General features: G+C 40.4%; 1 protein-coding gene across 2 annotated transcripts in view; it reads left to right on the top strand.

Annotated features, from left to right (window-relative positions):
- Positions 1 to 24,887, top strand: part of LOC115104842 (reversion-inducing cysteine-rich protein with Kazal motifs-like) — an 89,858-nt gene that overhangs the window by 26,750 nt on the left and 38,221 nt on the right. For both annotated transcript variants that reach the window (XM_029626169.2, XM_029626170.2), the window contains exons 3-10: positions 2,418 to 2,492; positions 7,340 to 7,376; positions 7,663 to 7,748; positions 7,830 to 7,877; positions 12,928 to 12,961; positions 13,719 to 13,916; positions 15,571 to 15,835; positions 17,278 to 17,451. In XM_029626169.2, the coding sequence (XP_029482029.2) occupies positions 2,418 to 2,492; positions 7,340 to 7,376; positions 7,663 to 7,748; positions 7,830 to 7,877; positions 12,928 to 12,961; positions 13,719 to 13,916; positions 15,571 to 15,835; positions 17,278 to 17,451 (917 nt within the window). The remainder of the gene's footprint in view (positions 1 to 2,417; positions 2,493 to 7,339; positions 7,377 to 7,662; positions 7,749 to 7,829; positions 7,878 to 12,927; positions 12,962 to 13,718; positions 13,917 to 15,570; positions 15,836 to 17,277; positions 17,452 to 24,887) is intronic.

Below are 24,887 nucleotides of genomic sequence, written 5' to 3'. Positions count from 1 at the left end.
GGGCAGTCTATGTGATGAATTGTAGCAATGAGAGCTTGTATAAACGTTCTCCCTGCCTCCCATTTGAGCTAAGAGCAGTTAAAGGGTCTCTCTGATGCCCCCCCCCCTCTCTCAATTCAATTCAAGGGGCTTTATTGGCATGGGAAAAATATGTTAACATTGCCAAAGCAAGTAGATAATATACAAAAGTGAAAAATCTCTCTCTCACTCTCCACCCCCCATCTCTCTCTCTCTCCACCCCCCATCTCTCTCTCTCTCTCCACCCCCATCTCTCTCTCTCTCTCTCTCTCTCTCTCACTCTCCACCCCCCATCTCTCTCTCTCTCCACCCCCCATCTCTCTCTCTCTCTCTCCACCCCCATCTCTCTCTCTCTCTCCACCCCCCATCTCTCTCTCTCCACCCCCCATCTCTCTCTCTCTCCCCCATCTCTTTCTCTCTCTCTCCACCCCCATCTCTCTCTCTCTCTCTCTCTCTCTCCACCCCCCATCTCTCTCTCTCTCCACCCCCCCATCTCTCTCTCTCTCTCTCTCCCACCCTCTCTCTCTCTCTCTCTCTCTCTCTCTCTCTCTCTCTCTCCCACCCTCTCTCTCTCTCTCTCTCTCTTTCTCTCTCTCTCTCTCTCTCTCCCACCCTCTCTCTCTCTCTCCCTCCCTCCCACCCTCTTTCTCTCTCTCTCTCTCTCTCCCACCCTCTCTCTCTCTCTCTCTCTCTCTCTCTCTCTCTCTCTCTCTCTCTCTCTCTATCTCTGCATCTTATCGTTATTTATCATCGGAATCGGCCAAGGCAGAGCTTTAATGGATTATTACCTTCAGCTCCTTCTTTACATCACTAAGACATGAGACATCTGGAAGGCCTAGAATCAATATGGGTTGATCACAGTACACAGGACACAGTTAACCCCTAGCCCATTTTAGATGGGTTGTTATTGGGGAGTACCCCCAGCACCACTCTCCCCTCCCCTTTAAAGAGAGCGCGAGAGAGAGAGACTAATTTATGCTGTATTGGTTGCCCTGTCCCCAGCACTGCACCTGCTACTGAGAGGGAGGGAGAGGTGGAGGGAGGGAGAGAGGGAGAGAGGGGTGGAGGGAGGGAGGGAGAGGTGGAGGGAGGGAGGGAGGGAGGGAGAGAGAGGTGGAGGGAGGGAGAGGTGGAGGGAGGGAGAGAAAGAGAGAGAGAGAAAGAGAGAGAGAAAAACAAATGACAGATAGATGGGAGAGAAAGCAAGAGAGTGAGAGAGAGAGAAAGAAGCGGGAAGTGGACAGAGGGACAATTGCCGTCTTGTTAGCCTTGTGCCAAGCTGCTATGTTTCTGCAGAGGTGGTGTGGGGTGTGCCACAGGGCTCCGTGTAAACTCCCTTCTATTTCTTAATGGAGGGTCGGCTACCTCTTTGATGAGGGGAGGGCTTCAGCCTCTGAAAGGACATTTATTAATCCTTCAAAGATGGAGAGAAAGAGAGGGAAATGTTTTAGAAATGGCCTGAGTAGGTTGGGCGTTTTCATGGCCTTGCCTTTGTAGTGTTCTGGAGATTTCTTTGATTAACGGCCAATAAATCGGCTCAACATCTGCTTTTGTTTTTGAACGTTGTGACTGTATGAAATTACTGTCCGTCAATCCCCAGCGTAAATGATTTCACCTCACAAATAAGAATGTACTACCTAGATGGAACATGGAGTAATGATGATGAATGGTAAGAATGCATGAACAGAAAGCAGAACAAGACAGTTTTTATCACCTTGACTAGAATCAAACAATTGCAGAAGCCTGGTGGTGGGGATGAGTCACAGGGAAGATCTGGTTCAACAGTTGGGCCTGAACTCCGCTTTAGTGTAGAAATAATCTACTGTGCTCTACTACTACTGCACTCTACTACAAATTATTCAGATGTTACGTCATAACCTCAAGTTAAAGTGTGCAATTTCTCACAAGGAATCCAACGGTGGTCGTATTTATGAAGTAAAACAACGAAGGAGTGAAGGAGACCAACCAAAAACAAGGTCAACTCCCAGCTCCCATCATTTGTGTAGTCTTTTTGAAAGCTCTTACTAAGTGGTCATACATCTCCCAGAGCTAATTTCATGACTGTTCACTAAGCCAGAGAGTGCTGGCAGGCTCAGGATTCTCCCAGGCCTTGTGAGAGTCAACCAACAGCTCTTCACCCTATTTTGATAACACTGCAGTCGTCAGCTGTCATTGGCCGTGCCCGGTTTGTTTTGTGTAGCAGTGTCACACGGCCTAGAGAGCCAAGTGTGAACCCCTTTGGCCATTTGGGAAGATACTATAATGTTGTTAAATGAACTCAAGATTGATAATGACCATATAATGATACAAATCCTTTTAACAGAGGTTTCAGATCAAATGTTTGGACTTGGTGAAAACATGTTTTGAATACAATATAACACACTGCTTTCTGTTTTCAGCTCGCCACCATAAAAAGTGAATCCCGTTTGAAGCACCTATTACAGCGATTACCAAGCTACTGCCCTGAGTCTATGGTAAGTGGGGATTTCTGATCTAAAAATAGCTTTCAGTAGCTGTAATAAAGTTGGCTACGAAATCTTTCATAATGACACAGGAAATATATCTGTGGCTATGGCAAAGCTTATAAGCATTTCTCACAAGTCCAGGTACTGGTCTTACTAAAGGTACAAAGAAGTATTAAAGATGTATCAAAAAGTATCAAATAAGTATTCAAGAAGTATCAAAGAAGTATTAAAGAAGTATTCAAGAAGTATTAAAGAAGTATCAAATAAGTATTCAAGAAGTATTAAAGAAGTAGCAAAGAAGTATTCAAGAAGTATCAAAGAAGTATTCAAGAAGTATTCAAGAAGTATCAAAGAAGTATCAAAGAAGTATTCAAGAAGTATCTAAGAACTATCAAAGTATTAAAGAAGTATCAAAGTAACATCAAAGAAGTATCAAAGTATTAAAGAAGTATGACTGTATTAAAGAAATATCAAATAAGTATCAAAGTATCAAAGAAGTATTAATGTATTAAAGAAGTATCAAAGTATCTAAGAAGTTTCAAAGTATTAAAGAAATATAAAATAAGTATCAAACTATCAAATAAGTATCAAATAATTATTAATGTATAAAAGAAGTATTAATGTATCAAAGAAGTATTAATGCATAAAAGAAGGATCAAAGAAGTATAAAAGTATCTAAGAAGTACTCAAAAAGTGTCAAAGAGGTATCAAAGAAGTATAAAAGTATCAACAAAGTATCGAAGAAGTATCCACGAAGTTTCAAAGGAGTATCTAAGAAGTATCAAAGAAGTATCAAATAAGTATCAAAGTATCAAATAAGTATCAAAGTATCAAATAAGTATCTAAGAAGTACCAAAGAGGTATGAATGTATTAAAGAAGTATCAAAGAATCAAAGAAGTATCAAATAATGATGTAAGAAGTATCAAAGTATTAAATAAGTATCAAAGTATCAGAAAAGTATCAAATAAGTATATAAGAAGTATCAAAGAAGCATCAAAGTATTAAAGTATTAAATAAGGACCAAATAAGTATTAAAGAAGTATCAAAGTATTAAAGAAGTATCAAAGAAGTATTAATGTATCAAAGAAGGATCAAAGAAGTATGAAATGATCTAAAGTATCAACAAAGTATCAAAGAAGTATTAAAGAAGTATCTAAGAAGTATCAAAGTATTAAAGAAGTATTAATGTATCTAAGAAGTATCAAAGTATTAAAGAATCTAAGAAGTATTAAAAAAGTGTCAAAGTATCAAAGACGTATAAAAGTATCTAAGAAGTATGAACGAAGTATCCAAGAAATATCAAAGAAGTTTCAAAGAAGTATCTAAGAAGTATTAAAGAAGGATGAAATAAATATCAAAGCAGTATCAATGTATCAAAGAAGGATCAAAGAAGTATCAAAGTATCTAATAAGTATCTAAGAAGTATTATAAAAGTGTCAAAGAAGTATCAAAGAGGTATAAAAGTATCTAAGAAGTATCAACAAAGTATCCAAGAAGTATCAAAGAAGTTTCAAAGAAGTATCTAAGAAGTACTAAAGAAGTATCAAAGTAATAAAGAAGTATCGAAGAAGTATCAAAGAAGTATCAAATAAATATTAAAGAAGTATCAAGATATCAAATAAATATTAAAGTATCAAAGAAGTATCAAAGAGCGGGGCTTGAAACAAGGCTAAACACTCCCCACCCACCAACGTAACTACAAACCTGGAGAGCCCAACTGTTTTTCATCTGCACTGCTCCAAACAGCCAATTAGAAACGAGTCTGTCATTAGCTAGAGTTAAATACTTTGTGTCCTGCTATTAATGAGCTGGGTGGGGAGTGTTTTGCCAAAATGGATCTGATTTGGTGATTTTGGAAACGATTTCAGCAGCATATTAGTACTGCTGCTCCAAGGTCCCTCTCACCCTCAGACACCACAAAACATCTCACAGCCGTTCCAAGGGATTGTTTCCAAGGGATTGTTTCTAAGAGATTGTTTCCAAGAGATTGTTTCCAAGAGATTGTTTTATAAGGGATTGTTTCTAAGGGATTGTTTATAAGGGATTGTTTCCAAGGGATTGTTTCTAAGAGATTGTTTCCAAGAGATTGTTTCCAAGAGATTGTTTTATAAGGGATTGTTTATAAGGGATTGTTTCTAAGGGATTGTTTCTAAGGGATTGTTTCTAAGGGATTGTTTATAAGGGATTGTTTTATAAGGGATTGTTTCTAAGGGATTGTTTATAAGGGATTGTTTCTAAGGGATTGTTTATAAGGGATTGTTTTATAAGGGATTGTTTCTAAGGGACTGTTTTATAAGGGATTGTTTTATAAGGGATTGTTTATAAGGGATTGTTTCTAAGGGACTGTTTATAAGGGATTGTTTTATAAGGGATTGTTTCTAAGGGATTGTTTTATAAGGGATTGTTTCCAAGGGATTGTTTCTAAGGGATTGTTTCTAAGGGATTGTTTCTAAGAGATTGTTTCCAAGAGATTGTTTTATAAGGGATTGTTTCCAAGGGATTGTTTCTAAGGGATTGTTTCTAAGGGATTGTTTCTAAGGGATTGTTTCTAAGGGATTGTTTCTAAGGGATTGTTTTATAAGGGATTGTTTCCAAGGGATTGTTTCTAAGGGATTGTTTTATAAGGGATTGTTTCCAAGGGATTGTTTTATAAGGGATTGTTTCCAAGGGATTGTTTCTAAGGGATTGTTTTGTAAGGGATTGTTTTGTAAGGGATTGTTTCTAAGGGACTGTTTTATAAGGGACTGTTTTATAAGGGACTGTTTTATAAGGGATTGTTTCTAAGGGATTGTTTCTAAGGGATTGTTTTATAAGGGATTGTTTTATAAGGGATTGTTTCTAAGGGACTGTTTTATAAGGGATTGTTTTATAAGGGACTGTTTTATAAGGGACTGTTTTATAAGGGATTGTTTCTAAGGGATTGTTTTATAAGGGATTGTTTTATAAGGGACTGTTTTATAAGGGATTGTTTCTAAGGGATTGTTTTATAAGGGATTGTTTTATAAGGGACTGTTTTATAAGGGACTGTTTTATAAGGGATTGTTTTATAAGGGATTGTTTCTAAGGGATTGTTTCTAAGGGATTGTTTCTAAGGGACTGTTTTATAAGGGATTGTTTTATAAGGGACTGTTTCTAAGGGACTGTTTTATAAGGGATTGTTTATAAGGGATTGTTTCCAAGGGATTGTTTCTAAGGGATTGTTTCTAAGGGATTGTTTTATAAGGGATTGTTTTATAAGGGACTGTTTTATAAGGGACTGTTTTATAAGGGATTGTTTTATAAGGGATTGTTTCTAAGGGATTGTTTCTAAGGGATTGTTTCTAAGGGACTGTTTTATAAGGGATTGTTTTATAAGGGACTGTTTCTAAGGGACTGTTTTATAAGGGATTGTTTATAAGGGATTGTTTCTAAGGGACTGTTTTATAAGGGATTGTTTTATAAGGGACTGTTTTATAAGGGATTGTTTATAAGGGATTGTTTCTAAGGGATTGTTTCTAAGGGATTGTTTTATAAGGGATTGTTTTATAAGGGACTGTTTTATAAGGGATTGTTTCTAAGGGATTGTTTCTAAGGGATTGTTTTGTAAGAGATTGTTTTATAAGGGACTGTTTTATAAGGGACTGTTTTATAAGGGATTGTTTCTAAGGGATTGTTTTATAAGGGATTGTTTTATAAGGGATTGGATTAAGGGATTTTTATAAGGGACTGTTTTATAAGGGATTGTTTATAAGGGATTGTTTTATAGGGATTGTTTTATAAGGGATTGTTTTATAAGGGACTGTTTTATAAGGGATTGTTTCTAAGGGATTGTTTTATAAGGGATTGTTTTATAAGGGACTGTTTTATAAGGGACTGTTTTATAAGGGATTGTTTTATAAGGGATTGTTTTATAAGGGATTGTTTTATAAGGGATTGTTTTATAAGGGACTGTTTTATAAGGGATTGTTTCTAAGGGACTGTTTTATAAGGGATTGTTTTATAAGGGACTGTTTTATAAGGGATTGTTTCTTGGCATGTTGAGGTCTAATAGTAGTTGTACATGGAGGGCTGCTAAATTCCACCCTCCACTACCATTCGTCCTTCATGTTCCCAAATCTTCTTGGGTTCCCCTTCATCACAAATTATGTTTATGGTTCATGTAGAGATACCATTTCTCTCCGTCGGCATCGTAAAGGATGGTGAAGCCTCCTGACAAGTGGCTCCTCTGTTTGAGAGCCAACAGACATGAGGGACTGAGCTGAACCTCCGACAATGTCCAGTTTATATAGTTCAGTATCTTGTTCAGGGCTAGAGACAGAGAATGCTCTCTGGGCCACTCACTGCTCTATCTCCATGCTTCATGTGTTTTATGAATACGTGCCTGGGATGTTTGTGTTCATTGCTGTGTGTTATTAATCCCACAATATATTACCACAAACCTCTTATGAGTTTGTGTGGTTTATATGTCTCTGTTTCCACTGCATAATATATTTTTTAATTAGACGGCAGTCATATAAAAAAAGAAATGTTCTCTATGAAATTCAATAGCCCCTGCAAACGCAGTAAATTACAGTATGCTGTTTCACCCAAAGAAAAACTAGTTATCTGATATAATTTCCTGTTGAGAGATGAAAGACAAAAACTAAGACAGGATTTCTAGAAATGAACGGACATTCTTACTTTCACTAAGGCCCCTAACAGAGGTCTTCCATGTGGCTCCTTCCTTTGAATTTTGTCCAACTCCAGAAAAACCTCTGTACATCAAAACAACCTGTCCTTCTGTTATGAACTGGGCATTTTCTTCCCTTGTTCTCTTGCTTGTTTTGGCATTGGTCCTCTGTTCATAATGAAATGACCTTTTCTCTCTGTTTCACAGAATGAGCTTTGGATCTGCATCAACTCCACACTACCTGGTGAGCTATGGGGGGAGCGTTTCCAAGGGGATACGGTGCCATTACAGACAAATCCACCTGTCAGAACATAATGCCTCCCAGATGCAAAAACATTATTGCTTAGCTCAACACTTTGTACCCACTGAGCCCACACTAAAAGTCCATATATGTCCACAGTTTAATATGCTGCCCATAAGCGTCTAAATGTTTACGCAAGAGGATAAAGTTAATCCATACTTTAATTCTGATAATGCTACACCCATCAAGGGTTTGTGGGTAATGTGGACCATTTTTGTTTTGTCTACAGGGTCGTCCAGGAAGTCTGATGGTTGGGTGGGCCTGGGCTGCTGTGAGCTGGCCATCTCGGCCGAGTGCCGCAGGGACTGCAAGCAGGTGAGGGAGGAAGTTAGTTTGGCCCGTTGTAGACTTATCCATTTTGCACATCACCTCATTTCCCATTCTCTGACCCTATAGGCATCATCCAAGACCGACATCACAAGAGTATGCAAAAAAGACACAGAGGTAAGTGAAACAAGGTCATGTTTTGTGTAGTAGTATGTGCTTGAAATTGAGTATCACACATACTGTTGACTTTGAGAGACTGTATTGTAGTCTCTGGCTGCCTTTCCCTGGCCTTTAAAACCTCAGTGCTGTTTGACGAGATAAAGCAAGCGCTACTTCTCTGCGGTCCATCTCAGCACCTCAGCATTGTCCTCCTCCTTTTATAAAGTTATTTAAAAAACAAAACAAATTACAAACAAGATTATAGATTATTGTATGGATTAATATACAAACGTTTTTGAGATCGTTTGAAAAATATGCATGTATTAAGTGAATGTATTCATTTTGAGAAGAGAGATAAAATTGTAATGTATTGAAGGCTATTTAAATGTATAAAAAAATCCACTTCCTACCAATTTTAAGGCTGTGCCATTAGATTTGGGGTGTAGTGGGGTCGCCAGAAATTCAGGTGAAAAAAATGGGTTTCGTAGAAATGTTTGCAAAAAATATGGTCTCCGCTGAAAAAAATTGAATAGCACAGGTTTAAAGGAAGGTCATTATCTAAGCTCTGATTGGAGCCTGTCTTGTCAAAGGAGGAGAGGAGTGAAGTAATCTACTCCACCTAAGAAGATGGCTTAGCTCAGAGCCATATATATATATATCTAGAGAGAGAGAGAGAGAGAGAGAGTCAGGCCAAGTTTTAGAACGGACGCCATTTTAGTGACCATATAGAACTTTATTATTGGATTGTTTGTGATGTAACAGTCCGGGAGCGATGGAAATGCTTTTGGCAGTTCTGTGGGTTCTGTGGGTTCTGTGGGTTCTGTGGGTGGCACTGTGTGGTCTTTTCCAAGCATGGGTACCGGTGTCTTGGGGGCCCTGGGATCCGGGGGGGTGGGGGTGGTCTGATGTATGCAAATATCATGGTACAGCTATATGGACACTCAATCACTACTTTTTAATGGTGAGTTTACAAACATATAGAATGATAAATAGATTTGGAACTTTTATCCCATTATGGGGGGGGGGGGGGAATATATTTCTCCCATGGGCAAATAAATTCAAAAGGTGTGATTATATTCATTAACAGTAATTTTGATCCGAATGTCATTCTCTCTTGGCACCAAAAGTTCAAAAATAGTTGATTGGGGACAGAATGCAGTCGGACCATCAAATAATTGGCATATATATTACTCTTACAGAATCTCCACGTGGGCGAGGATATTGGAAATGTATTCAAAGCCTATTGGACGATAACTTGTTTTGAACTAAAACAGAATAATTTAGAACTGACTTTTTCTGACATACTGTAGTTAGAGCAGATTTCTTGTATGGGACACTTTTAAATGTTCCTTTAGAGGCCATGCAATTCAATACTCATCTCTAAAACAAAAGCAATTTAGATCAAAAGAGTCCATATTAACAAAGGAAATGCAGGAACTAACAGTACAGGTAGATAGCAATAAAAACTGTACCATAAAGGCTCAGAATAAGTTAGAGGAAAGGGAGGGACTTTTTCAAGAAAGATCTAGTGTAATATATTACAAAAATAAAGCAAACTGGATGGGATATGCACTAAATTATTTTTTTATCTTTAATTAACATAGAAATGCTACCCCAAAAAATTGTACTGAGTCGCCCATGATTCACCAAACTATATTTTGAAAGAGGAAGTAAAGTACTTTAAGCACATGTTTTTGTTTTATTCTCCTCCATCTCCACTAACCGAAGTGAATTATATGTATTTTGTTTCTATTAATAATGTAAAATGAACAGCTGTACAGAAATACTCATGTGTAGGCCAAATTACAGAGGAGGAACTTCTTGGCTCCAGGGCTGGATGGCATACCAGTGGAGGTAAACCAAACCTTTTTTGATATAATCAGAGGACTGTTATTAGCGTGTTTTAACCACTCCTATATAAATGGTAGATTATCGAGCACTCAACAAGAATGTCTGATTTCATTATTACTGAAACGGGATCTAAGTGGTAAATATAAAGATCCAGTCCATTAAAAAAATTGGAGACCTCTTACACTTCAGTGTTGTGATGTAAAAAATCTAGCAAAATGCTTAGCACATAGAATTAAAAAAGGAATTTCAGATATTATTCATCCTAATCAGACAGGTTATTTACATGGATGATACATTGGAGATAATATAAGACAAGTACTGGAAACAATTGAACACTATGAAAAATCTGGAAAACCAGGCCTGGTATTCATAGCTGTCCACTATCGGCATATCTTTTTATTATGGCCATTGAAATGAAATGTTAGCTGTTAAAATCAGATCCAACAATAATATCAAGAGGCTAGAAATCCAGGGCAAATCCAGATCCCTCCACAGCCTCATAGAGGATCTAGATACTTTTTCCAACCTCTCTGGATTAAAGGGGCGGCAGGGTAGCCTAGTGGTTAGAAAGTTGGACTAGGAACCGGAAGGTTGCAAGTTTAAACCCCTGAGCTGACAAGGTACTAATCTGTCGTTCTGCCCCTGAACAGGCAGTTAACCCACTGTTCCTAGGCTGTCATTGAAAATAAGAATTTGTTCTTAACTGATTTGCCTGGTTAAATAAAGGTAAAATAAAAAAAATATTTAAAAAAGCCAAATGATGATAAGTGTATTATATTATGATCACAAAAAAATACAACTTTTACATTAGTGTGTAGTTTACCAATAAAATGATCTGACGTGGATGTGGACATACTCGGTGTTCATATCCCGAAAGAAAGAAATGATCTCACTCCAATACATTTTTATAGGAAGTTAGCAAAAATAGATAAGATCTTGCTACCATGGAAGGGAAAATATCTGTATTTTTTGTGGAAAAATAACTCTAACTCCTTAGTTATATCCCAGTTCACCTTGATTAACTCTTTAGTCATATCCCAGTTCACCTTGATTAACTCTTTAGTCATATCCCAGTTCACCTTGATTAACTCTTTAGTCATATCCCAGTTCACCTTGATTAACTCTTTAATCATATCCCAGTTCACCTATTTTCTTATGGTCTTTCCTACACTTAGCGACCTGTTTTTTATTTATTTATATGAGCAAAAAATATTCCATTTAATTTGGAAAGGCAAGCCAGACAAAATTAAAAGGGCCTATTTATATAATGAATATGAATTTGGAGGGCAGAACTGATTAAATATTAAAGCATTAGACATCTCACTAAAGGCATCAGTCATTCAAAAGTTATACTTAAATCTGAACTGGTGCTCTAGCAAATTAGGAATAATGTCTCACCCCATGTTCAAGAATGGCCTTTTTCCCTTTATTCTCACTTTCAGTTATTTGAAAATGAACATTTCTCCAAAATATCTCTATTTTTAAACAAGCCATAGACAGTTGGTTGCAATTTCAGTTTAATCCACCAGAAAAGACAGAACAAACAACAAATATTGTGGTTAAAGTCAAATATACTAATTGATATAAAACCATAATTTTTTGATAATGTTTTAAAAAAAAGGTATAATCTTTGTAAATTATATCATAAATAGGACTGGTGAAGTTATATCACACATGCAGCTATCAAAAATATATAGAAATGTCTGCTCTACACAAAATTACAACCAACTAATTGCAGCATTACCGCAAAAATGGAAGAGGCAAGTGGAAGGGGGGGAAATTAGGGAACTTGTCTGTTGGCCCTGCATTAAAGATAAAAATAGGTTAAAGAAAATTGTGATAAATACAAATATATACCAGTTTCATTTAAGGACCAAAAAATTGTACAGCTGTGCCAAATTGCCCAAAATGTTGGGAAGATATTTTTCATTAAAAATCCTACAATGTGATTTTCTGGATTTTTTTTCTCATTTTATCTGTCATAGTTGAAGTGTACCTATGATGAACATTACATGCCTCTGTCATCTTTTTAAGTGGGAGAACTTGCACAATTGGTGGCTGACTAAATACTTTTTTGCCCCACTGTATATATAAGGGAGCGCCTCCGACAGTTCCCTATGAAATGGCTTGCTGTAAACAAGCAAAACAACAGAGCAGTGAATTTAACGTTTTTATTGATTAGCATTCAGGATATTGTGTATCCAAGTCTTTACTGTGGTGCAGTGTCAACAAATTGCATATCTGCTTTCACTGGACATCTTCATAGTGTTAATTATCATTGTTAAATCCACTACAATCAGTGTAGATGAAGGGGAGGAGACAGGTTAAAAAGTCATTTTTAAACCTTGAGACAATTGAGACATGGATTGTGTATGTGTGCCATTCAGAGGGTGAATAGGCAAGACACATTTAAGTGGCTTTGAACTGGGTATGGTAGTAGGTGCCAGGCACACTGGTTTGAGTCAAGAACTACAACAGTTTCCTATGTGTATCAAGTATGGTCGACCACCCAAAAGACATCCAGCCAACTTGACACATCTGTGGGAAGCATTGGAGTCAACATGGGCCAGCATCCATGTGGAACGCTTTCGACCCCCTGTAGAGTCCATGCACCAACGAATTAAGGCTGTTCTGAGGGCAAAAAGGTGTTCCTAATGTTTTGTGCACTCAGTGTACATGTATATGACACTGGCTTACCTTAGCTATTAGCGTAGCATAGCTTAGCTATTAGCGTAGAACAGCATAGCAATTAGCCTAGCGTAGCCTAGCGGCGTGCTAGCAGAGGACTCCTTTCATCTGCCTCCTCATTCCAAACAAACAAAAAACAAAGCGGCGGGCTTAATGTTGTTTGGACCACGACCAAACTGCCCTCCCCAGCTTTAATAAGGCACTGGCCTCTTTCACCTTGCCCTTTCATGAATCGTTGCTGCAGGAGCCAAAGCACGCAGCAACACTGGCCTTTATGGTCCTTTATGGTCTTTTATGGTTTTGATGGAAAGAAGCTGTGAGTTTTCTGATGGAGGTTTAACTGTACTGAGGACAGAACAGTGAGTTTTCTGATGGAGGTTTAACTGTACTGAGGACAGGACAGTGGATGAGGTCTCCATAGAGAGAGAAGAGGAACGGGTTCAGAATATTTCAGATAGAAATGTCATGAATAGAGCTGACTCAATAATGGTATGTTAGATCACAGAAGTGTTTTTCTTGTCTTTTACAGAAACCACTGCACAGCTGTATCACCAAAAATGAGAGTAAGTTTCCAACATTCTCTACAATAAGATGCTAACCCAAGTGCACCAATCAGAGTGTAACGTGGCTCAGTTGGTACAGAGTGGCGCTTGTAACACCAGGGTTGTGGGTTCGAGTCCCACGGTGGACCAGTATGGAAATGTGTGCCTTCAGGACTGTAAGTTGCTCTGGATAAGAGCATCTGCTAAAGTACAACAACAAAAAATGTCAATGTAAAATGAATAAACATGAATAAACATGAATAAAATGCTTTATGAGCCTTTGGTCCGCAGAAATTATTTAATCAGTCAGTCAGCCGAGGAATCCCTTATTTTGTATTAGGAGCTGCAACACATTGGTGTGAACCTGCCCTGCAGACACGACTTTGGGCCGATTTTGAGGATGTAAGGTCTTGGACTTCCTGAAGTCTAGCAACTGGGAGATCACCTCCAATGTTCACCATGCATATTTAATCAGACTATTCTCTAGGAAATCCTGGAAGTCTACTGTATTGTATCCTGATTAACTCCTCATGTTTGAATGTTGATCACGTTTGCAATGTCTGTCATCTATTTTATGAAGCTAAAGGCGACTTCAAGACAAAAAAATAGTCTAAATAGCCTTAATGATATTTACAATTCCATTGAAGTGAATGGAAAGCATATTGTAACTGTGTGTGTGTGTGTGTGTGTGTGTGTGTGTGTGTGTGTGTGTGTGTGTGTGTGTGTGTGTGTGTGTGTGTGTGTGTGTGTGTGTGTGTGCGTGTGCGCGCTCTGTCAGTGGGCTCGTTGTGCTGCAGCTATGCAGGGAGACACACCAACTGCAGAGATTACTGCCAGGCCATCTTCCGGACAGACTCCTCCCCCACCGTCTCGCAAATCAAGGCTGTCAAGGAATACTGCCAGAGCATCAGCCCCGAGCTCATTGGCTGTGTGGGCAACTACACCAAGTCCTACCCAATCAGGAGCCCAATAGACAGTGAGTATATCTAATACTGACCTATCAGTAGCCCCAGATCCAGTGTGTATCTTGTTTCTGTGTTGCATTCCTCCAATCACTGGTTATGACTTGGTACAGTGCATTCAGAAAGTATTCAGACCCCTTGACTTTTTCCACTATTTGTTACGTTACAGTCTTATTCTTAAATGGATTTTTAAAGATGTTCTCATCAACGTACACACAATATCCCATTATGACAAAGCAAAAACAGTTATTTAGAGATTTTTGCAAATGTATTAAAAATACTAAATTAAATATCACATTTACTTAAGTATTCAAACCCTTTACTCAATACTGTGTTGAAGCACTTTTGGCAGCGATTACAGCCTCTTGGGTATGACACTACAAGCTTGGCACATCTGTATTTGGAGAGTTTCTCCCATTCTTCTCTGCTCGGTCAGGCTGGATGGGGAGAGTCGCAGCACAGCTATTTTCAGGTCTCTCCAGAGAAGTTAGATCGGATTCAAGTCTGGGTTCTGGCTTGGCCAATTCAAGAACATCCAAAAACTTGCCCTGTAGCCACTCCTGCATTGTCTTGGCTGTGTGCTTAGGGTCATTGTCCTGTTGGAAGGTGAACCTTCACCCCAGTCTGAGGTCCTGAGCGCTCTACAGCAGGTTTTCTTAAGGATCTCTGTACTTTGCTCCATTAATTTTTCCCTCGATCCTGACTAGTCTCCTAGTCCCCGACACTGAGTCCCACAGCATGATGCTGCCAACAACATGCTTCACCGTAGGGATGCTACCAGGTTTCCTCCAGACTAGTCACTTGGTGTTACGAATCCCTTTGGCCCGTCAGTCTAGGGGGGATGGAAACGAGACTCATGCAAATCATAATAGTGAAAAAGGAACAGTGAGAACGGATAACCACAGACAACTTAAATCTACCGTCAAACACTATTGGTTTATTTTTAAACACACGGTAAAGGGATTGAGCTGGATCCAAGGAAAGAAACAAATATCCCAAAACACCCCTAAGCTAGACTAGCCTACTACTATACAGCTAACTAACTAACCAAACATACAGCGGGTGGTCCGGCCAGTTCTACCTAGTGTTCTTAGACAAAGTAGTCCTAAGGGTAGTGTATGCCCATGTTCAACTGGGCTTGGTACCCCCCTTTTCCCACCATCAAACAAACAGTCAATCACCATAACAAAACAATACTCACAGGGTAACGGACAAAGTGACATGTAGTTGCAAAAACACAAGAGAGATCTCTGCGTACAAAGAGAGAGGGAGAGAGAGAGATTGAGACACAGAGAGATTGAGCTCCAGAGAAAACAACTGACTGGGTTTTTAAACCAAGGGAAAGGGGATGTGATAGGGTAAAGGAGCAGGTGTCTTCTGATTGGGGAATGAAGGATGATCAATGGAAACAGGATGCGCCTGAGCTCAATTCCGAGTCTCATAGCAAAGGTTCTGAATACTTATGCAGATGAGGTATTTCTGTTTTTATTTTTAATACATTTGCATAAATGTCTTACAACCTGTTTTTCCTTTGTCATAATGAGGCGTTGTGTGTAGATCGATGAGGAAAAAAATGTAATTTAATCAATTTTAGAACAAGGCTGTAATCTAGCAAAGTGTGGAAAAGTCCATATCCATCCATCTGTCTCCATCTGTCTGTCCATCCAGGCCTGTACTGCTGCGACCGGGCCGATGAGCCCCACTGCCAGGTGGCGTGCCGGCGGATCCTGCGCACCATGACGACAGAGCACGAGATAATGGAGGGCCTGATCGATGAGTGCGGCAGCCAGCCACTGCCCCAGGACCCGCTGTGGCAGTGCTTCCTGGGCAGCGCCCACCCCCCCACCAAGAGCGAGATGGAGACCTCACCTACCGCCAAGATGGACGGTGCCAAGCTGCACTGCTGCTACAAAGCCAATACCTCACTGTGCCGGTTAGTTGTACTCTGATGAGATGCTTGTAGTGATTACAATGGCTTACAGCTAGCGATAACACTCCCAGCCCGTCACATACTGCTCCCCACCAGAGACCAGGGTTCAATCCCTGCTTCCACCCTTCCTACATTTTCCTGTCCCCCCCCTCTGTTTCCAACTGTCTGAGTAAAGTGTAAAAGGTACCTCCCGAGTGGCGCAGCAGTCTAAGGCACTGGATGACAGTGCTTGAGGCGTCACTACACACGCGGGTTCGATCCGGGAGAACCGTGAGGCGGTGCACGGTGTCTCCGGGTTAAGCGAGCAGTATGTCTTGGCGGGGTTGTGTTTTGGAGGACACATGGCTCTCGACCTTCGCCTCTCCCGAGTCCGTAGGGGAGTTGCAGCGATGGGACAAGACTGTAACTACCAATTGGGGAGAAAAAATGGGTGAAAGTAAAAAAATATGTATATATTCTAACCCCCCCCAAAAAAGTGAATACATAAATAGATACACTGCATCCTATGACGGTGCCACGTTGAAAGTCACTTAGCTCTTCAGTAAGGCCATTCTACTACCAATGTTTTTCTATGGAGATTGCATGGCTGTGTGCTCGATTTTACATACCTGTCAGCAACTGGTGTGGCTGAAATAGCTATATCCACTCATTTGAAGGGGTGTCCACATACTGTTGTATATATATAGTGTAGATATAAATGATTACAGTATACAGTATAGTGTAGATGGGGTCTTCCATGGTATGCAGGTAACTCATAGGGTTGGTTTCCAGGACACAGTTCTGTACACCTGATCAAAATACATAGAAAGTCTCTGAACATTTGAGTTGATTTTTTATTTACCTTTTTAACCCCCTTTTCTCCCCAATTTTGTGGTTTCCAATTGGTAGTTACAGTCTTGTCTCATTGCTGCATCTCCCTTATGGACTCGGGAGAGACAAAGGTCGAGAGCCGTGCGTCCTCCGAAACACAACCCAACCAAGCCGCACTGCTTCTTGACACAATGACCACTTAATCCGGAAGCCAGCTGCACCAATGTGTCAGAGGAAACACCGTACACCTGGCAACCGTGTCAGCGTGCACTTCGCCTGGCCCACCACAGGAGTCGCAAGTGCGCAATGGGACAAGGACATCCCTGCCGGCCAAACCGTCCCCTAACCCGGACGAAGCTGGACCAATTGTGGGATCCCATGGGTTTCCCGGTTACGGCCGGCTGCGACAGAGCCTGAATCTTAGACCACTGCGCCACTTGGGAGGCCAAGTTGATGTTTTTACATGCTTTTACATGCTTGTGTTGTCTGTCTGTATGTTTAACTCTTTTTGGTCATGAAGCCCTGAGAAGGACAACTTGCTGTGTAAACGTTGGTGAATAAATGATTACATCGGAGGTGCTAGAGTGTGCAGCTTTCCTTTTTCTTTCAAAGTAACTCTGTTTCGTCCCCCACAGGGATATGTGTCAGGAGATCAGCACCAACTGGGGAACTCAAACGTGGCAGGAGTTTGACCAGATGTGTGAGTACAGCCCCGTGGAGAAACCCCTGGTCACCTGTCTGGCCGACGTCAGGGAACCCTGCCAACTGGGATGCAAGGACCTGGGCTACTGCACCAACTTCAACAACAGGTATGTTGCTATACCTAGCTACTATACCAGATTATATACCTGCTATACCTGTTAATATACCTTCTGTACCAACTTCAACAACAGGTATGTTACTATACCTAGCTACTATACCATATTATATACCTGCTATACCTGTTAATATACCTTCTGTACCAACTTCAACAACAGGTATGTTACTATACCTAGCTACTATACCAGATTATATACCTGCTATACCTGTTAATATACCTTCTGTACCAACTTCAACAACAGGTATGTTACTATACCTAGCTACTATACCAGATTATATACCTGCCATACCTGTTAATATACCTTCTGCACGAACTTCAACAACAGGTATGTTACTATACCTAGCTACTATACCATATTATATATTTGTAAGTCGCTCTGGATAAGAGCGTCTGCTAAATGACTTAAATGTAAATGTAAATATACCTGCTATACCTGTTAATATACCTTCTGTACCAACTTCAACAACAGGTATGTTACTATACCTAGCTACTATACCATATTATATACCTGCTATACCTGTTAATATACCTTCTGTACCAACTTCCACAACAGGTATGTTACTATACCTAGCTACTATACCAGATTATATACCTGCCATACCTGTTAATATACCTTCTGTACCAACTTCAACAACAGGTATGTTACTATACCTAGCTACTATACCAGATTATATACCTGCCATACCTGTTAATATACCTTCTGTACCAACTTCAACAACAGGTATGTTACTATACCTAGCTACTATACCATATTATATACCTGCTATACCTGTTAATATACCTTCTGTACCAACTTCAACAACAGGTATGTTACTATACCTAGCTACTATACCAGATTATATACCTGCTATACCTGTTAATATACCTTCTGTACCAACTTCAACAACAGGTATGTTACTATACCTAGCTACTATACCAGATTATATACCTGCTATACCTGTTAATATACCTTCTGTACCAACTTCAACAACAGGTATGTTACTATACCTAGCTACTATACCAGATTATATACCTGCTATACCTGTTAATATACCTTCTGTACCAACTTCAACAACAGGTATGTTACTATACCTAGCTACTATACCAGATTATATACCTGCTATACCTGTTAATATACCTTCTGTACCAACTTCAACAACAGGTATGTTACTATACCTAGCTACTATACCAGATTATATACCTGCTATACCTGTTAATATACCTTCTGTACCAACTTCAACAACAGGTATGTTACTATACCTAGCTACTATACCAGACTATATACCTGCTATACCTGCTCAGAGAGTCTGTTCACTAGTACACTACTACAATCTTAGAAAAAATGCTTCCAAAAGCGGTTCTTCGGCCGTCCCAATAGAAGAACCCGTTTTGGTTCCAGGTAGAACTAGGGCTATGGCGGTCATGAAATTTTGTCAGCCGGTGATTGTCAAGCAGATAACTTCTGGTCTCACGGTAATTGACCATTATTTAACATAAACAGGTTTAGCATCTCCTGGCTTCCACACACAGCCTACAAGCCAATAATTCAGACCTTTGGAACATCTACATTTGGAAAAGTCTAATAAATCCATGTAATATAGCCTACACCTTCACAACAAATCCATTATTTAATTGAGATATGTCTATAAAATCATGATATGATGAAAATGTAGTCTATTTCAGAATAACAAAGTAGCATACTCTGTTGTTCTTATGTTAGGTTCCTGATCTGGCTATGGGCTACACTCTTTTAGGAGACAAGATTTGCTTAGAATTATTATTAATTAATTAATTATTTTAATATTAAAGGTTTGAGGTAGTGCACACACGCGCCTATTCTGTGTTGAGCGGTTAACAAAGACACAGGTACTCCTATATGCTTAATTTAGATGTATTTATGCAACTTTAGTTGTGATACAAACGTTGGGCTATATGTTTAGATTTTCAATACATTCTAAGGCTGCATGATGAGACTTTAATGATGATTTGAAAAAAGTTGATTGAAAGGCATGAACTCTGCTTTGTTTTTTTTTGCGCAGGCTGAACACACTTCATCAGTCTCTCATTCACAATTTGACAATGATAATTGATAATGCCTCGAATTTCCTGGTGGTTTGTGTGGCCGTTACGGCCCCTAAAGAAATCCATGCTTTTTGTAGCCAGTGACCGTTGTGCCCTTGGGCTGAATATAATCATTTTAATTCCCTTCTCCATGCGTGCTGCATGCTCCGAAGCACTTCTCACTCACATGGCTATCCATCACGTGATCGGATCTTTCTCACAGGCTACAAGTGAAGATAGACACAGAGGGGACGCAACTACGCGCGTCCTTATCCAATTTGGAGGCGCATATTGAAGATATTGGAAGAACTGTCCACATTTACGTTTCGTCAGCCATCAAGATGAGTAGGCCTAACGAACAGCAAAACTACTAGCCTACGTCAATCTACAATCCCCATAGTACAAAAATGAAACTATTCTGTGCGAGAAATAAATATTACAAACATAGTCTGGAACAGTTGTGAGATGCGACAGATCCCAAATTAATACAACCACCAGCATCAAAAAAAAACATTTCTTAAGCAATGAGACCGTCGCAACAGATAAGAATGTTTAACTTGAAATGTTGCTAAACTATTAGGCTATATCTTCACATTATAAGCACAGCAAAGAGCACCTGGCAGTAGGCTATACGTGCAAATGTTCCATTATCAAAAGGGACCGCTAATGCAGTTTTGCATGTAATGCTTTTATTATAAAGGTGCATTTTTATGGTGAAAATGGTCTTCCCCAAACATGAAATGTATGCCAGTTAGGCTCTACACCCTTTGTAAAGCGGATTAATGTGCTAAATTTTAAGAAGTTATTTGGTCACTTTAGTATGATACAAATCTTATCTAGACCTATGGGCTAGGCTGTATGAGGTGTGGGACTATGTGTTGTTTCTTGCCTAATGCTGTGCCTCGTTCACAAGTGATAATAAATTATTCACAAGTGATAGGCTAATATTGTCACAGATCAGACTATTTTTAATGTAATCTTGTCTTTACATATACTAAATAATATATGTGTGAGAAATGTAAATGTTAAATGATTTGTTTTGATTTAAAACGGACCATTATCATGCACCTGTATCGTAAACCGAGGCAGTGGGAAAAAATACATATCATCTATGTACTTAAATAGTGAATGGAGGACACTTTTCCCGTGGTTCATTTTAATGACAGCCAGATAGGCTATACTCCTGTTGTAAAGATAAGCAATGTGCTTAATATTAGGAAAGTTGAGAAATTAATATAGTAGGCCTAGCCTATAGAAAGCTGATGGGATCCTCCTCTTTTTATTAGTGGCCATCACTCTTCTCCCGCACTTGAAAAACCTATAGAAATGTTGTGCAACATGAGCTCATGGGCTGTCATAAAGTCTTTGATTAGATTTGAGATCATATTTACATTGATGTCAGAGTGATTAGAGGGACAATAGAGTGCTGAGTTCCAGGCAGTTAGAAAGTTCAGTAGTCTATTAATGATCAGCAGCAGCATCAGAGCATGGAGAAGCCTAATTACCGTGACTAAACGGTCATGTGGAATTTGACTACTTTCATGACTCGTGACCGCCGGTGTGGCGGTAATACGGTCACCGTAACAGCCCTATGTTTAATTATTTTGGGTTCCATATAGAACCATCTGGGGAAAGGGTTCTACATGGAACCCAATAGGGTTCTACCTGGAACCAAAAGGGTTCTACATGGAATCAAAAATGGTTATTCAAAGGGTTCTCCTATGGTAACAGCCGAATAACCCTTTTGGGTTCTAGATAGTACATTTCTTTCTAAGAGTGTGTGACTGATGGCTCTGTGACTGATGTGTGTTGTGGTCGGCTTCCACGCTAGGTTGTTTAGAGATCACAGAGAAAGGAGGAGAGAGAAAATGGATAGGGATGTGTGTGTGTATGTGTGTGTGTGTGTACGTGTGTGTGCCGTTATACTGTAGTTTGTGGTGTTTGCATTTGACCTTGGAGGCCAGCCGTGTCACAGCTTGCTGCATCCTGGTCTGGCATGGGACCAGCAGACCCATGCTTGACACCATCAAAGCCCGGCCGGCGAACACACACAGTTCAACAGAACCCTCCCCGCCTGTGGACTCATTCTCATCAAGCGCTGTCCACAAAGCTACATTTCACCACAAGCCACCCGATCATTAGCGTTTGTCAAGTTTCAAAAGCGTTGATTTTCCAGGCTGTAATCAGGGTCAGAGAAAATATCTGATTGGACACTAGGGGATCTGAAGGACGTGACATCATCATGGGCTACAGACTCAAACATAATCTCATCTCTCGACCTCTCTATGACCTCTCTTTGACATCCCCATGACCTCTTTGACCTCTCTATGACCTCTCCATCACCTCTCTGTGACCTCTCTATGACCTATGACCTCTCCATCACCTCTCTATGAACTCTCTTTGACCTCTTTAGGACCTCTCTTTTACCTCTCTACGAACTATCTTTGACTTCTATATGTGTATGATATATTTATGTATCTTTGTCAATTGACTGTAAGGTATCATGTTGTTCAGTAATGATGATAACCATAATGTCAAGATTATCAAAAAAACATACAGTATTTACTTTTGAATTGCAGCTCAGCAGCAATCAAACCCTAAAAAGCCCCAGAAACGTTTCATGCTAGACATTTTGTAGAGAATGTTTGAAAACAATCCCAAGTATTCCGTGTATTCTTTTTCATCTGAGAAGGATGATGAAGACACCGAGTTCAGACAAACAAAATTCTGTCTCTCATTTCCTTTGAAGGAGTCCCAGGGGCCAGCGTAAGGAGAACCTTCCCCCTTGAGGGGTTCAAAACCTGGGGTGACAAGTATCGTGAGAGGGGGGGGGGGGGGCACAGTCACACTATGGAAGACAAACAGGGCTAGAGGCAAAGGGGATAGAAAGAGGATAGGGATCTCCAAAGTCCTGTGTAGCTACGCCAGCGCTGTGCACTGTCAGTGGGCCCTGAGTGCCACACCCCAGGGGCCTGGATCTCTGTGTCCGCGACATAAATACACTTCCCAGCCAGGTCGTATGGAGATTACAGGGGCACCATCCTGTTGACTGGTCGTATGGAGATTACAGGGGCACCATCCTGTTGACTGGTCGTATGGAGATTACAGGGGCACCATCCTGTTGACTGGTCGTATGGAGATTACAGGGGCACCATCCTGTTGACTGGTCGTATGGAGATTACAGGGGAACATCCTGTTGACTGGTCGTATGGAGATTACAGGGGCACCATCCTGTTGACTGGTCGTATGGAGATTAGAGGGGAACATCCTGTTGACTGGTCGTATGTAGATTACAGGGGAACATCCTGTTGACTGGCAGCTCTAAGGCTCTGATGAGGCTGTTCTGTGTCTCAGTGATATCTCCCTGACTGCTTTAGAGCAGGTATGCTTGTCTGCCTTCCTGTCTGCCTCCCTGTCTGTCTGCCTCCCTGCCTGCCTGCCTCCCTGCCTGCCTGCCTCCCTGCCTGCCTGCCTACCTGCCTGCCTGTCTGTCTGTCTGTCTGTCTGTCTGTCTGTCTGTCTGTCTGTCTGTCTGTCTGTCTGTCGGTCTGTGTCCTGTCTGTTCGTCTGTCTGCCTGTCTGTCTGCCAGTCCTATCCGTCTGTCTGTCTGCCAGTCCTATCCGTCCGTCTGTCTGCCTGCCTGTCTGGACAATATGCAACTCTTGTCATGGTCCAGGGCTCACCAAGGTCCAAGGCAGGAAGTCTCAATCCACATGCCAATCATTCTGAGAGAAGAGTGGGAGAGGAGGGCTGAGATAAAGAGAGGGAGGATGGGAGGATAAGAGAGTGGGGGGAAAGAGGTAACGTATACAAGCCCAGGGATGTATTTAACAAAGCTGACCCTGTAACTACACAGATAAACCCCTTCTTATTCTGGTTGATGAAGAAGGCTGAAGTTGAATGTGGGTTCCTGAAAGTATGGACACCATACACACCATGTCTATTTTTAACATGTACGAAATATAATACCCTGCTTGGTGAAAATGTAATCGATTGAATAACTAACTATCCTAAATATCCTTGTTTTAACTGAAGCTACTTTACTTGCCATTTTACATTTTAATGTGGGTCAATGTGTAGAGAGACAGAAAAGAGAGGAGAGGGAGAGTAGAAAGAGAGGGACACTAGGAAACCAGTCACTGTAAATAAAAGTGAAGAGGTCATTCAAGTTTATTTTTGGGGTGGAGTGGAAACCCACTGTGACCGCTACCCATGCATGGGGTCATGCTTGGTTCATGACCTGGAGCTGAGACACGGCTGTGGTCCCTCTGCTTGTGGCCAAGACCTCACTTTCCTTCCCCTCTCCTCTAACACACTCGCATGCGTGCGCACACACACACACACACACACACACACACACAGCTTCATTTTCTTGGAATGTCAGAACTTTTTGGGAAGTAAACATGTCTGACCGTTAAAAATCTAATTTTCCCTAATCCCGAAACCTTACTCTTAATCTAACCCTAACCTTAAACCTTACACTTAGAATAGCATTTGAACAAATTCAGGACATTAAACAAATCCTGACTTTTCAAAAACGTTATTGTTTTCCTACCTTGTCAGGACATTGGTGTGAATTGTCAGGACATTGGGGTGAATTGTCAGGACATTGGGGTGAATTGTCAGGACATTGGGGTGAATTGCAGCCCCTTTACTTTCAATGCAGCAAACTCTCTCCAGAAGTTCAGTGAGGATCTCTGAATGATCCAATGTTGACCTAAATGACTAATGATGATAAATACAATCCACCTGTGTGTAATCAAGTCTCCGTATAAATGCACCTGCACTGTGATAGTCTCAGAGGTCCGTTAAAAGCGCAGAGAGCATCATGAAAAACAAGGAACACACCAGGCAGGTCCAAGATACTGCTGTGAAGAAGTTTAAAGCCGGATTTGGATACAAAAAGATTTCCCAAACTTTAAACATCCCAAGGAGTACTGTGCAAGCGATAATATTGAAATGGAAGGAGTATCAGACCACTGCAAATCTACCAAGACCTGGCCGTCCCTCTAAACTTTCAGCTCATACAAGGAGAAGACTGATCAGAGATGCAGCCAAGAGGCCCATGATCATTCTGGATGAACTGCAGAGATCTACAGCTGAGGTGGGAGACTCTGTCCATAGGACAACAATCAGTCGTATATTGCACAAATCTGGCCTTTATGGAAGAGTGGCAAGAAGAAAGCCATTTCTTAAAGATATCCATAAAAAGTGTCGTTTAAAGTTTGCCACAAGCCACCTGGGAGACACACCAAACATGTGGAAGAAGGTGCTCTGGTCAGATGAAACCAAAATTGAACTTTTTGGCAACAATGCAAAACGTTATGTTTGGCGTAAAAGCAACACAGCTCATCACCCTGAACACACCATCCCCACTGTCAAAC

This window comes from Oncorhynchus nerka, linkage group LG22, assembly GCF_034236695.1.
Source record: "Oncorhynchus nerka isolate Pitt River linkage group LG22, Oner_Uvic_2.0, whole genome shotgun sequence".
Lineage (NCBI taxonomy): Eukaryota > Metazoa > Chordata > Actinopteri > Salmoniformes > Salmonidae > Oncorhynchus > Oncorhynchus nerka.
The sequence above is the reverse complement of the archived record's forward strand: the minus strand, read 5'-3'. Positions and strand labels throughout refer to the sequence as shown.